Raw genomic sequence first — 14,864 nt, 5'->3', positions numbered from 1 at the left:
TGAACCAAAGTCGGGTTCCAAGTCATCCTGGCCAGTCCCTGCCCCAAAAACAAGATCCAATATGCCACAAATCTTATTCTAAAGTCGATAACATTCAAAGCTGAAAACAAATGAGCAGAATCTACATATGTACATAAACACGCGCTACCTAACTTTGCAAGCCTGGGTGGCAAAAAGCCCCAAAAGCCACTGAAGAAACCTGAATTACCTCAATGATGCTCAAGGGTGCAGGATAAAGTCCTTTGGTTTGCTTCTGCACTTTTTTTTCTACTGTTTTGTATACTTGTTGCCTTATAAAGGGAATTGTCAAGGCATAATCCGTCACTTCTGTAAGACAAAGCAGTTCAGTGACAAACTACTCTGGGCTAATTTGGCCTGTGGGCCGAAGGAACCCCAAGATTTCAAGAAGAACAAAGCCAGGGCATCTTTTTCCAAGAATCAAAACAAAACTACTTTAGCTGGTAGTGTTGTGCCCACTCACTCTGAATCAGCCCTTTGTCAACCTTTCGAGTAATTGTTTTGTTGGCTAATCCTTGGGCAAATGTAATGGCCACCTCTTCCAGATATTCCATGGTCCGTTCCTCAGGGCTCTTGATACCTGGACCTGCAAATGCAACAAAATTAATAGCCTGCCGATCTTGATAACAGAAAGAACAACCTCCAGTATCACAAGAATCCTGTTAACAGAATAACAGAGTTGGAAGAGACTTTGGAGGTCTTCTAGTCCAATCCCCTGATCAGGCAGGAAACCTTATACCACTTCAGACAAATGGTTGCCCAACCTCTTCTTAAAAACTTCCAGTGTTGGAGCACCCACAACCGTTGAAGCTCCCACTCTTATCCCTCCTCCAAAATCCATATGTTGCACCACTAATTTCTATTACATTGTAAGCCCATAGGCAGAGATGAATTGTCACTGATGGAATAATTGGCTTTTGACTGGGAGCTGCCCAGAGTTGGTTAAAAGATGGGAATCTGTATAAATGTTTTAAATCAACAAAATAATTACTTCAAGCAAAGAGTTCAATTGGCCCACTCTTTCTTCATTTTCCCCTTGGCTCAATAAGCTTCCTTGTTCTCACATTGTAGAACATCCTATAAATTTATAACTTGCCTCCATTCTTTAAATCCTAGGCCCAGCGTTCCCTCCCTTCATTTCAATAATATCCCCTTCTCATAATATTCTGTTCTGCAAGGTGAATTTGAGGCAAAAACTGCGGGTGGAAAGATCACAATCTAACCTAGTGGATCCACCAGCTGGTCTACTAGTCCCATTTTTTTTGCTCTGTCAGCACGAATATTTCTTCCAGTCAACATCATGTCAAAGGCAGCAGGAATTCCTACCTGAAATACAGAAATAGGGATTTCACATATCCAAAAAGGGGGCACAGGAAAGAAAACTGGGTCTTTATCAAAGAGATAATCTCACCATTTTTGGCAATCTCTGTGTGCCTCCTGCCCCTGGAAGCAACCCCAGCAACATCTCAGGAGTCCCCAGGACTGTCTTTTTATCCTTAGTGGCTATTCTGTATTGGCAAGCGATGGCAACCTGAAGAGTCAGAAAGTACAATTACAACTCATTTTCCCCTAAACACACTCCAGGGTCCAACAATTGTTTTATATGAACTTTATTCTCTATTATTTATTTTCCTCACAATAATAACTCTATGAGGTGGGTTGGGCCGAGAGAGAATGATTGGCTCAAAATCACTCAGACAGTTTTTTTCATGTCTAGAACTCACATTTACCGGATTTCTAGCTTGATGCCTTAACCACTAGACCAATCTACTTCTGTTTATACTGGAATCCTCATTTTCTGAAACAATCCTTTCTTTCTTTCTTTCTTTCTTTCTTTCTTTCTTTCTTTCTTTCTTTCTTTCTTTCTTTCTTTCTTTCTATGTTTCTTCTTTCTTTCTTTCTTTCTTTCTTTCTTTCTTTCTTAGATTTATATAGCTGCCTATTTGCCCATGGCGACTCAAGGCGGAATATAAAAAACCACATTTAAAAAACTAAAACTCAAAGAAAATCAAATAAATGACCCACACCTCCCACCTCAGCGACAGCTGATCACATGAGCCATTTAGTGGGCTCCATTCTGTTCTGGGTTCCCCAGGCCTGCTGGCAGAACTAGGTCTTCAGCGCCTTCCGGAAGAGTGTTATAGTGGGGGCCGTTCTAATCTCTGGGGGAATGATGTTCCAGAGAGAGGGAGCCACCACAGAGAAGGCCCTTCTTCTGGGTCCCACCAGGTGTATCTCCTTCGGGGATGGGACCCACAGCATTCCCTGCCTCCCTAATCTAATAGGTCAAGTAGATGTGACCAGCAGGAGACGGTCCCTCAGATAACCTGGTCCCAAGCCATGAAGGGCTTTAAAGGTGACAACCAGCCCCTTGAATTGCACCCAGAAGCAAATCGGCAGCCAATGCAGCTCTTGCAGGAGAGGTGATATATGTGTACACTGGGGTCTGCACAAAATCGTGTGGGCCACTGCATTTTGCTCCAACTGGAGCTTCCGGATGTTCTTCAAGAGCAGCCCCATGTAGAGCATGTTGCAATAGTCAAGACGGGAAGTAACTAAGGCATAAGTGACTGTGCTACTCATTGTACTACTCATTGTACTACTGTGCTACTCATTGAGGGATTGCCAGTCCAGGAAAGGGCGTTAACTGGCGCAAAACTCGCAGTTGCACGAAGGCCCTCCTGAGAGCAGAAGTCATGAGTCCAGGAGAGCCCCCGGATTACACACAGGGTCTGTTTGGGATAGTGCCACCCCATCCAAGACCAAGATGGCAATTCTCCCTGAGCCAACAAACCCCAAACCCAGAGCCACTTGGTCTTGCCAGGGTTTAGTTTCAACCCGTTGCTCCCCATCCAACCCCTAACAGCCTCCGGGCACTGCAAGAGGAAGAGAAAGAGTTATTGTTAATAACTCTTCTTGAGGTTGCTCCATAGATTTTTCTAATCAAATGTTTCGCAGAATTAGCTAGCTGGAATGTTTATTAATCTGTTTTTATTGTATTTAGGTCCTTTTTGACTTCTCTTATGGAAGCCTTTCCTCATACCTCTAGTCCTCCTCCAAAGCAGGAACCACTGATTGCAGCAACAATGGGTTTGGGTGACTTTTCAAGGCTGTGCAACATCTTCTGTCCTTCCTGAGATAGTTCAGTTATTTCTTGGCTGGACCCACAAGCTTCAATCATGCTACAGTGTGAAACCAAACAAGCAAGAGAAAGCCAGATGAATGGTGGCTAGTGAAGAGAATGATATTTACTTCATATCTATGAAAAAGCAATTTGAAGGGTTTTTTTCTCAAGTGACCCAAAGTTGCCTTGTTTTCTTTGTGAATACTGTTTTAAGCTAATGTGAGATAAAATCTTTCTCAACTTCATCTAATTCTTTAAGGAGCTTCATTTCATTTTTGCTGGGTGCTAGTATTTACTTTGGAAAAGAAAATGTTTCTCTACTAAGCAAGAAAACAGTTGCCTACTATCTTGACTTTCTTCTGGAAAGTAGTCTGATTCGGCTACTATCAAATTACTGATTTGGCAATTTCACATTTTTTATATTGGAAACTTTACTTCTCAATCCCCAAAATGGCTGGATTGGTACATTTTTGGGGGGGAAAAGTGTTTCTTCAGAAAAATACATCCCTGAATTTCTGAGTTTTATACACTTTTACAAAAGGACAGGAATTTTGTTTTACAATAAAACACATGTTAATGCCTTCATCTTCTTTCACTGAATTTAGAAGTCACCAACCATTTACAACTGGGAAGGAGCCATCCTAATGATTTGCTCCCTCTGTTATTCCAATTTCTTTCCAGCAGGGGGCAGAGGATTTTAAGCGCACTGTCTTCTTGTCCTCTGATGTTTGTAGATAAATTGCAAAGCAAACTGATTTCTATTTTGTGGTACAGCATGCTCGGGAAAGAAGCAGTAAATCTTTGTGGTATAATCTCTCAGGCAAAATATGTAAAAGGTACATATATTACGAATGTTAAAATAACTTAAATATAGTAAGAGGCCAATAGGGGTGACCACTTACGTATCATTATTTTTAAAACAAAAGAACAGTATCTCCAGTTATCTAGCAGGGATTCCCCTCCATAGAACTTACTTGATGTCTGCCCCTGCAATAAAACAACCAGGCTTCCCTGAGATAAGGACTGCACTTCTGACAGCATCATTGTCCCATACTTCTTTCATTATATCTAAGAACTCAGCTTGCATTTCCTTGGACAATGTGTTTACCTATAACATAGAAATAGGTACATTAAAACCACGGCAGAAAGTTCAGTATTAGATGGAGACATCCTTTGCCTTTCTTCCCACCTGAAACTGGCAATCTCTCAAAAGAGCCAATGCTCACAGAGGCTACAATATTTAACAATTAAGCACAATTAAACACAAATGTTCCATGCTTTTCAAGATACTTTTAAACAGTAATGTTTAACATACATTTAAAATGCAGGGACAAAATCTTGAAGAATTGAACTCCATTATCTTTGATATGATTTTATTATGGTATGATTTTGTCATAGCTAACATGGGATGCTTGCAATGTTTGATTGCAATAAGAAAAGCTGCCAAAAATTAAGCTCAGAGGGCAGAAGCAGTAAAAAAAAAAGACACACTTTCTCAATCCTATAAGATAAACTGATGAGACCTTGCTAAGTTGGTTAATTTTGGATGGAGAAGTTTTCTGCTTTGAAAAGTACAAAATGCCTGGTAGCAGTTTCTGGGAGGAATACAATGTCAGTTCATGTTCTTGTCATAATTCAGAAGTTACATATTTTCTTCCCCAACTTGGCTTGAGTGTTTTTGTGAAATGCAGCTGCCATTGAATCATTGTGAATGATGCTAAAGGATCATTCTGTGATAATCTTCTAGCTTAGGAAGATCATTTTTATAGGTTTCATCCATTACAAAAAGCAACGGATAGAAACATATCAAGGAGAGATCCAACCTAAAACTAAGGAAAAATTTTCTGTCAGTGAGAACAATTAATCAGTGGAACCATTTTACTCCTGGAGGTTATGGGTGCTCCATCATCACCAGAAGTTTTTAAGAAGAGATTGGACAGCCATTTCTCTGAAATGGTATAGGGCAGTGGTGGGCTGCTACCGGTTCGCCCTGAATTGGGCGAACTAGTGGCGGCAGCGGGAGGCTCCGCCCAGACATTTCTGTGCATGTGCAGAAGCACTGTGCACAAGTGTCCATGAACGAACCGGTAGCGATGGGTTTTGAAACCCGCCCCTGATATAGGGTCTCCTGCTAGAGCAAGGGGTTGGACTAGAAGACCTCCAAGGTCCCTTCCAACTCAGTTAATCTGTTAATCTGTTATTACTTGAGCGCACCCACTCTGCCCAAATGCACCAGATGGGCAGAAACAATTGGAGATAGGTGGTCCCTCCAGTAACCAGGCCTTGTGTCATGTTGAGGTTGATAGATAACAACCAGCATGTTGAACTACACTCAGAAGCCAATTGACATCCAATGCAGCTCAGGCAACACCAATGACAATTGAGATTAACAAGAGTTTATTCCCATTTATTGTTTGTGCCATTGGAGCTGAACCAGCTGTAGCTGCTGAATGAATTGATTAAAAAAAGATCATTTAGATCAGATATACTGAGTTCACCGTGCCACCCACAAAAATGTAGTTCTGCTGTGGAGGCTAGTAACTAGCCTCCCCTTTTGTTCAAAATTTATGTAAAGCCGCTGGGAGAGATCATCCGTGGTTTCGGGGTGAAGTACCATCAGTATGCTGACGATACCCAGCTGTACATCTCCATCCCGGACCACCCCAACGATGCCCTTGAAGTGATGTCCCGGTGCCTGGAGGCCGTACGGATCTGGATGGGGAGAAACAGGCTCAGGCTCAACCCATCCAAGACTGAGTGGCTGTGGTTTCCAACGTCCCGATATAGTCAGCTGGTGCCATTGCTGACTATTGGGGGCGAATCATTGGCCCCCACGGAAAGGGCTCGCAACTTGGGCGTCCTCCTGGATTCATGGCTGTCCTTAGAAGAGCACTTGATGGCCGTGACCGGGAGGATTTTTCATCAGGTTCGCCTGATCCACCAGTTGCGTCCCTTTCTAGATCGGGACTCTCTATACTCAGTCACTCACACCCTCGTCACCTCTCATCTGGACTATTGTAACGCTCTCTACATGGGGCTCCCCTTGAGGTGGACTCGGAGGCTCCAACTGGCGCAGAGTGCGGCCGCGCGGGTGGTTATGGGAGCAACATGGAGTTCCCATGTAACACCTCTCCTGCGCGAGCTGCACTGGCTCCCGGTGGTCTTCCGAGTGCGCTTCAAAGTTCTGGTTATCACCTTTAAAGCACTCCATGGCTTAGGACGTGGTTATCTATGGGACCGCCTGCTACCACCAATAGCCTCCCACCGGCCAGTACGCTCCCATAGAGAGGGGCTCCTCAGGGTGCCGTTGGCCAAACAATGTCGACTGGCGGCCCCTAGGGGTAGAGCCTTCTCTGTGGGGGCACCTACGATCTGGAACGAGCTCCCCGTGGAGATACGGAGGATCCCGGATCTGCGCACCTTCCGTCGCGGGCTTAAGACTTTCCTATTCCATCAAGCTGGCCTGGCCTAAATCTTCTCCCCTTTTTAAATGTAAATTTTTAAATGTAAATTTTAATTTGTTTTAAATTATGGGGTATTTTAAATTCAGCCAAATTATTTAATTCGTTTTTAATTCATTTTAAATTTTTTGTATTTATGTGTTTTATCTCGTGGCTGTTCACCGCCCTGAGTCCTTCGGGAGAAGGGTGGTATAGAAATTTAATAAAATAAATAAATAAAATAAACTGATGCTGAAACTGGACTCTATGCAATACAGACCTGGGTTGAAACCACACCCAAGCCTTACAACTAATCTTTATTTTATAACGGTTCTTATTGTCATTACTATATTAGACCCTGGCACCTTCTTTTTTTCCATTTCTGGAAAGTTCCTACCTCTTGTTTAGCTCTCCAAGTCCCCAACCTCCACTTTCAAATTTTCTGTATAAGATCTTCCTTCATCATCCTTTCTTCATTGTATTCTAGATATCTGTATTTTTGCCAGGTCTAAATGAATTTCACCAAGTGAAAAGCAATTGGAAAAACTTACCTTGGAATTAGGGGAGTTAAAACGAACAACAGCAACATCTTCTTTGATCTCATAATTAACATGGGTTCTAGCTAAGATAGAAAAGAGGCATGAGATGCATGTATTATTCTACACCCTAATATTCAACAGAGGAGGAAAAAAATGTTTAAAATTATATAATGCCACTAATAGTTAGCAAAAATAAGTAAATATTTCAGATCCTGTGGGAAACAAAGATATCAACTCTCATTGACAGGAGGGCAGTTTTTCAACATAATGAGATGAACAAAAGGTCTTAATGAGATACCCTTTGGGCTTATAATAGTCATTCTCATAACTTTCACTGTTCTATATGGTGAGGCAATATTCCCCAGTCTAATTCCCTTCCAGATGTGTAGCTATAATTTCCATCCTTTTCAATAGTTATCACCCAACACACCTGGGAAGCACAGCTAAGTGATTAGCTGATATGTGTCTTAATTACTGTTGCTGTTCCAAGTTTCAGACTTGTTTTTGCAAGTGCTTCCTATGCATGTAACTTTATGAACAAACCCAATATTCGGCCTCCAGCATTTATAAGGCAAAAAGAAACATGTTACATAGAAAACAAATTCTTTCTAATATGAAATGAAAGTTCCCACACCCCCGTTTCTCCCAGTACGCTAGTGTTGTCTACATCTTTATTAATCCCGCGTGTTGCTTTACAGTTTCCTTCTCATTATTTTTTAATTGCTACATGTACAAAAACTTCTGAACAGATTAAAACATTGTGCAAAAAATTGACCAAGAGTCACCTCTATGTAATTTCATTCCATCAGTCAAAATTCCAGCTTATACCCATCAATCCCCACCAAGAAAGTATTTATACTTACATTTAACAGCAGGGGAAGTGCTGAGGTTTCGGCAAGCATAATCTGGAAGAGATTTCAGGAGTTACACAGGGCCAAAAAATTATTTTAAATCCTCATGAGCAAATATTTAAACATCTGGGCATTCCAAAGAAGCATCATATTTTTTTAAAAAAGCATTGAATGCCTCCTGCAAAATAGATACTTGTACAGATAGTCCTTGACCTATGACCACAGTTGGGACAGAAATCTCACTGAGTGAAGATCTCACTGAAATGGCACATGACCACAAACTAGCTCTCCCAGTTGCAGTTGTTAAGCAACTGCACAGGTTGTTTAACAGATCGACTTTCCCTATTCCACTATGCCAAGAAGGCCAGGACCCTCTTCCTGCTCTACTGCATCCAGGAGGCCCAGCCTATCTCCCAGTCCCTACTGGGCCCAGACCTTCTCCCTGCTCCACCATGCACAGGTCCACTTACCTTTGCCTTTTTCTGCAAGCAGGCCTCATTCTTACCTTCCAAATTATTATGAAAATGATTGCATTTGTTAGCTTTCCCAACTAAAAAGCTAGCAAGCATGATCATTCTGAAGGCTAAAAATATTATAGGCCTCAGGATGGTGTTCACTAGTTTTCCTGCGTTCTTCCTGTGCCAGGCTCCAGAAACACTGCTTGGATCTTCAGGATCAGAGACCTGTTACTGCAGCCTAGCGGAGGGACTGAGCTCTCCTCTGTGTGTGGAAGAGAACACCTCTGCTGCGTTGCAGAAAGAGATTGCATTTCTGCAATCAGTGGAGGGACTGAGTTCTACCGGGCAAGCAGCTCTTTCAGCCAACCTCCTAGAGCAGTGGTTCTCAACCTTCCTAATGCCACGACCCTCTAATACAGTTCCTCATGTTGTGGTGACCCCCAACCATAAAATTATTCCTAAAACATATTGAAAATATGTGTTTTCCTATGGTCTTAGGCGACCCCTGTGAAAGGGTCGTTCGACCCCCAAAGGGGTCGCGACCCAGAGGTTGAGAACCACTGTCCTAGAGATAAAAGGAAGTCCTCCTGGCAGATGGCAGCAACTCGAAATCTTTCCTGCTGGCTTCCCTCATGGACTTTCTGGGAAAGCTTACAGAGAAGATTGCAAACGATGACATGATTGTGGGGTGCTTGGCAACAAGTCGTAAGTGCAAACAGTTTGCAACAGGTCATGTATTTGGTGGGGGTAGCATGACATTTTACGATGGCTGGAAGTGTTTTAAGGGCCACAAAGCTCCCTTTCGGAGGCTATGTAACTTTGAACATGACCTGTTAAATGACCTGTTGTAAGTCAAGGCCTACCTGTAGTCCTTCTTTGCTGACTGCCTTGGATAACAACCATCCACAGCTATGACAGTGATGAAAAAGTAACTTTGAGACTAATGCCCTTATTTACAATCTTTGCACTCTCTCTCTCTCTCCCTCCTTCTTTCATTATTTGTAATGATATATACAAATGATCTGGAGAGATGATGGGAAGAGATGCTGCCTAGGGAACAATCAAACAAGGGGAGGGGAGCCCATAGCTGCTTAATGGTCAGATGGTTTCCCATTTTATGACTTTTTTTTGCCACAGTTGTTAAATGAATCACTGCAGTTGTTCAGTTAATAACATGGTTGTAAAAAGAATCTGGTTTTCCCATTGACTTTGCTTGTCAGAAAGTCACAAAAGGTGATCACATGACTCCAGGACATTGCAACCATCACAAACATGAGCCAGTTGCCAAGCATCCGCATTTTGATCACATAACCACAAGGATGCAGCAATGGTCATAAATGTGAAAAATGGTCATAAGTCACTTTTGTCAGTACTGTTGTAACTGCAGTCACTAAAGAAATGGCTGCAAGTCGGGGACTACCTGTATATTGTTGTTAAGACCTCAGACTTATGATGAGTTTTATGTGCTTTTGGCACCTGGGAGTGAAAAATTGGGTCCTCTGTACTTATTATGGCCATGCTGAATAGGGATGATGGGAGTTGTAATCCATCCTACTTGGGAGAACAATATGCATTATGTGCTGTCATCTCAGGTTAAATCAGTATATCCCGTCTTAGATCAATGACCTTTTAAGTGCTACCAAAAAAGCTCTTGGTGCAGTTCTGAGCTCTTCAGGGACATAAACACTGAATGGTATTTTGCTTAATATAATTTAATATAATTTAATATTATATTGAACAAATTCTGGCTGGCATGGCTTTTTGCTTTCTGTGAAAACATGGAAAAATCTTACATCCATGGAATCTGGTTAAATTAAAAAAAATAGCAATAAGAGAGTATGCAAAAACTGTCTGGAATGCAAAAAACAATGACCTCTTTTTTTTAAAAAAAAATAGCACTTTTAACATTTTATCACCTATGATTTTTTTGAAGTATGGCTTTCAAAGCATATTAACTCTGAAATAGGTGACTAACAAGAGACTAATTACTTTACCTATTGATACATTGAGCAAAAATGATATGAAAATATGTACTCAAAACGGGCTGGGGGGGATGTGCAAGTCCTAAACAAAAACGCAATGATTGATTTAAAAAACCTACACGTCCATACTGAAACATGCTATGCTTTGTAAGTCAATCACATGATCTCAGCTCAAAAGCTGGAAGGGTGCCCTGCCTTCCTGCTTACTTTTCAATAGGAGCAAACAGAAAGGAAAGGACCTTTCACCTACATTCCATCTTGTCCAGAAATGCAGGCAATGAAGAGCTGGGGTCATATGTTTGTCCCCACTACTATCTTCCTAACAAGTCTCTCTATGTTTGTCTTCTCTATCACAGTCAGCTCAGCAAGACAAGCATACAATATTTATCCAAAAGGAAGATGTACTTAAAGAGAACTGCTCCCCCCAAAATGGAACAGATAGAAAATTAACTATGAACACAGATTAAAATTCAACATAATACCTTGCTTTCCTACATTGTCCACTCAGCGTTGCCAGATCCCACTGAAACCAAGCCAGGAAAACTCACCCCCATCACATATAAATGTATGCATTTGACACACTTGCATGAGTATATATATTTGAGTTTGAGTTTACTTTATTGATTAGCCCTTGGGCTATATCAAAGTGCAGAGTTCCAGACACAAATTATTACTAAAATATGATAAAAACAATTTAAAATGGAATTATTTGTGTTTATATACACACATACATATACAAATTTCCCATTGTCAGTCTAATCATGTTTATTTGTACCACACATATTTTAATCTATATCTTTTCCATATAAGTAGTCAAGAGTCAATTTTTATTGTGGTAGCACAGAACGTGGTTAAATAATAAATGTATTTACCAGAAACTGTGCTCTCAATTCCTTTGTTTTCAACAATTTCCCTAATTTACAAAATATTATTTAGGGAGAAATCCTCAGTATACTGCAACGTAAATATGCTCATGTTGTAAAGTTGGGATTGGTTTTTGTCCACAATTCCTGGGACATAAAGATTTCTCTCCTACCCAGTTTTTTGAGATGATTTCACAAAATTAAGTCTGTTTGCTAGTTTACTTATTCTAAAATAGCAAAGTCCTGTAGTTTGATATCTTTTAAAACCAATACTGACAATTATATATGCCCAAGCATATACTACTATAACTATAGTATTAAGGAAGTATGTACATTGCACAACCACCTTTTATCAGTTTAAAAGAAGCCTCTGAATTTATACAGACATGGAAGAACATTGGCAGTAATTGCTTTCCTAAACTATAACCTTGTAATCTATTATCATCCGATGACAACGAACTGACAACTATATTGTAGGTGATATTTCAACCATGAAATCTAATGCGATGACACAGCATTAGATACCTTTAGGTAACAAGTCTTTTTCCCTTTTTGCTTTCCATAACCTTTGTTTAGAATATAATCCCAAGATAAAAAAAATATTATCCTAATCATTATATGGCATGTTTCTTCCATGGATATTTAAAAGAAATTCAGTAGATTGTACAATAAATTGTATACTCTGGAGTAACAAAATGTACAGGATTGATTTTTCAGTGGTAGTTTATCTCTGAGGAAAATGCAAGAATTTACCTACTGACAACAACAGTCACTTGTAATGTGCCTCCACATTTCAATCAAAAAGAACAAATAAATATAAACAATTTTTAACGGCAATAAAACCAATAGAAATTTTAAAGTCAAATTATCAGAAAAATTAAAATTAAAAACCAATTAACAATACATTATACAACCGACTGTACCAGAATAACAGAATCTTGCCTATTTATTGAAAAAAGCATATTTAAATGCTCTTATGATGTGTTATGATAGTTAATTTTCGTTAATTACAAACTGTTAAATAAAAAATCTGCATGAATTACAGGTAGTTCTCAGGTTATAAACATTTGTTCAACTTATAACACTGAATGAGTGATACTTATGATTGATCCTCAATGTTCCAGCCATCACATGGTCATGGAAATTAGCAGCCTGCTTGTGGTACCCTCACCATGTTTCTTGCCTGAGACCCACACCTCTTCCCACAACCACATTACAGTGGGATTACAGTGACATCCAGGACTGCTGTTGGTGTACAATTCAATCATGTGACATTGTACTTTATGATTGCTTAGTGATGGAAATTCCGGTCCAATTGCCATCATAACACAATGAGTACTTGTGTAATGGGACTCATGGTTTACAATACTTTAGAAAGAATCCCAAATTTATAGGTTCTGCATTAACCACCTAAGTGATTCATCTTTTATTCCCCATCCTGAGCTGCACAGAGCTTAAGATGCTAGACTTGGAACAAGGAGACTTAGATTCACCCTCAGTTATGGAAATACATTTATCTACTCTATTGTTTAAGCTTTCACTATTCTGTACTGGACAACTTCCATTTAAATTGTTAGTCATACCGGAGCGTATGTGAAACCTGGGTGGGGCAAGGATTGTGTGCACACGTGCCAGAAGGAGGCAGGCAAACCATGAACTGAGGCACGGGATTTGGAGAGAGACAAGACATGCTGCTGTTCCCCCCTCACCTGCAACACTTCTTTATTGGAACACACCTCTCTTTTTGCAGATGCATCAGCCCAGGAAGCTCCATCTCAGAGTGGGTGCAGGAGATCTGCGGCCGGACTGGCCCGGACAGCAGTGGCAAAAAGGAACACCCACAAAGTGGGGGGAAGAGGCTAGTGGGAAAAGTGTATGTATGTGCTATTTAGCATCAGGGTGCCAAAAATTCAGGAGGTTGAGGAGTCCAAATATTTAGGGGAGGCTGCAAGGTTGAACCCCTCTCTAGTTCTGCAGAAGGATCCTTGGGAAAGGAGATGGAAAGGGGAGGAGGGGTTAGATAAAGGAGAAGTTGGATTTGCAGGACTGGTGGTGGAGCAGCAGATGACTAGGCTGACTGATCCAACTCAGTGAGCCAGTATCATCTGTGTCCCTGGGCTGCATTCTGCAAATACAACAGCTTGATATATAATCCCCAAATTGTACACCATCTTAAAACGACAGTAGCCCAAAATAGCTTCAAAAAATGCAACCCACAAATGCCAAAAATTTCCTGCAACTAATGTCCAAAATCAAGCCCAAATGGGCAGGAAAACTTGCCCAACTGGCAACCCTGCTGTGCATCTGGGGAAGCAGGAACCACCCATAAAGGGTGGAGGGGAAAGGACGTGGGGAGGGGGAGGAAAAGCTATGGTGATGCTGGAGGATTGGGCATCAGGTGCCAAGAATTCAGGAGAGGTCAAGGAGCCTAAATATTAAGGGGAGGGGTGCTTGATGTTGCAAAGGCCTCAAACCCCCCCCTCTAGTTTTGCAAAAAGGTCCTTGGGAGAGGAGGTGGAAACAGAGGAGCAGCAAGGAAGGAGAAACTGGATTTAGAGAACGAAGTGCATGAAACGACTAGAACAGGGATCCCCAAACTTGGCAGCTTTAAGACTTGTGGACTTCAACTCCTAGAGTTCCTCAGCCAGCTTTGATGGCTGAGGAATTCTGGGAGTTGAAGTCCTCAGGTCTTAAAGTTGCCAAATTTGGCAACCTCTGGCCTATTGTCTTTCTGAGCCTTTCTGGAGTTGTGATACTTGCTCCATCCAGCTTTGTCTCCCAAAGCCAATGAAGAGAAATTTCAACAAGCTGGGAAAAGAGACTGTTTTTTTCTCTCCTCTTGATCTACCCAGTTGAGCTAAGGACCATATCAACTGCTTGAAGGAAACTCCAAGGGATTCCAGGTACACCTGAAGAAAAGGGGTGGGCCTTCAATCACATTGCTTCACTCACTATCTGCACAACCTTGCTAGAAGCTCCAGGTAAGTGTTCAAGAGGAATTTAGATAGCTGAGTCTTCTCTAGAGAAAGGGCATTTAAAATGACCAGATTCTAAGCTTGCAACCTTGTAGTACCTAATGATCTAAGACTAAGCTTTGGATTGTCCCATCTTTTAAAGTAAAAGAATCAACAAAAAATTAAAATTAGATGTAAATCTGGTGAATACCAAGGAAGGTATCCTTAACAGAACATACTTTAAAAGAATAACAGAGTTGGAAGGCATAGCTGGCTGGAGAATTCTGGAAGTTGAAGTCCACAAGTCTTAAAGCTGTCAAGTTTGAAGACCTCTGGACTAGAATAATTTTGTAAACTCTGCTTTTAATATGCAGAGGTTTCCCCGAGGCATGAAAAATATTTCAAGGCTGCCTCCAGGCTCCAAGGGCTGATCTAGAAGACCGAGATTTAAAGGCACGCTGGAGTGAAGTAGTCTAAATAATCTCTTTGGCCATTTCCCATGCAACGGAGAGAAGTAAGCATAAAGGAAGAGTGTAATCTGGTGCCAGCTTTAGACCATGAGTAAACCTAGAAACGCCCCCTCCCTCCCTCCCTCCCTCCCTTACCCTACAAAATGGAACGCCTGTGCTCTTCCT

At 41.2% G+C, this 14,864-nt stretch overlaps 1 protein-coding gene across 1 annotated transcript in view; it reads right to left on the bottom strand.

The window, feature by feature from the left end:
* HADHA (hydroxyacyl-CoA dehydrogenase trifunctional multienzyme complex subunit alpha) overlaps positions 1-14,864 on the bottom strand; it is a 34,006-nt gene that overhangs the window by 18,624 nt on the left and 518 nt on the right. Inside the window, exons 2-9 of the mRNA XM_034421193.3 lie at positions 7,985-8,026; positions 7,134-7,204; positions 4,117-4,250; positions 3,062-3,200; positions 1,430-1,549; positions 1,242-1,344; positions 482-604; positions 209-327 (exon numbers count right to left, since the gene is read on the bottom strand). Coding sequence (XP_034277084.2) covers positions 209-327; positions 482-604; positions 1,242-1,344; positions 1,430-1,549; positions 3,062-3,200; positions 4,117-4,250; positions 7,134-7,204; positions 7,985-8,026 — 851 coding nt within the window. The remainder of the gene's footprint in view (positions 1-208; positions 328-481; positions 605-1,241; positions 1,345-1,429; positions 1,550-3,061; positions 3,201-4,116; positions 4,251-7,133; positions 7,205-7,984; positions 8,027-14,864) is intronic.

This window comes from Pantherophis guttatus, chromosome 1 (assembly GCF_059756535.1).
Source record: "Pantherophis guttatus breed Tessera chromosome 1, ASM5975653v1, whole genome shotgun sequence".
NCBI lineage: Eukaryota > Metazoa > Chordata > Lepidosauria > Squamata > Colubridae > Pantherophis > Pantherophis guttatus.
The sequence above is the reverse complement of the archived record's forward strand: the minus strand, read 5'-3'. Positions and strand labels throughout refer to the sequence as shown.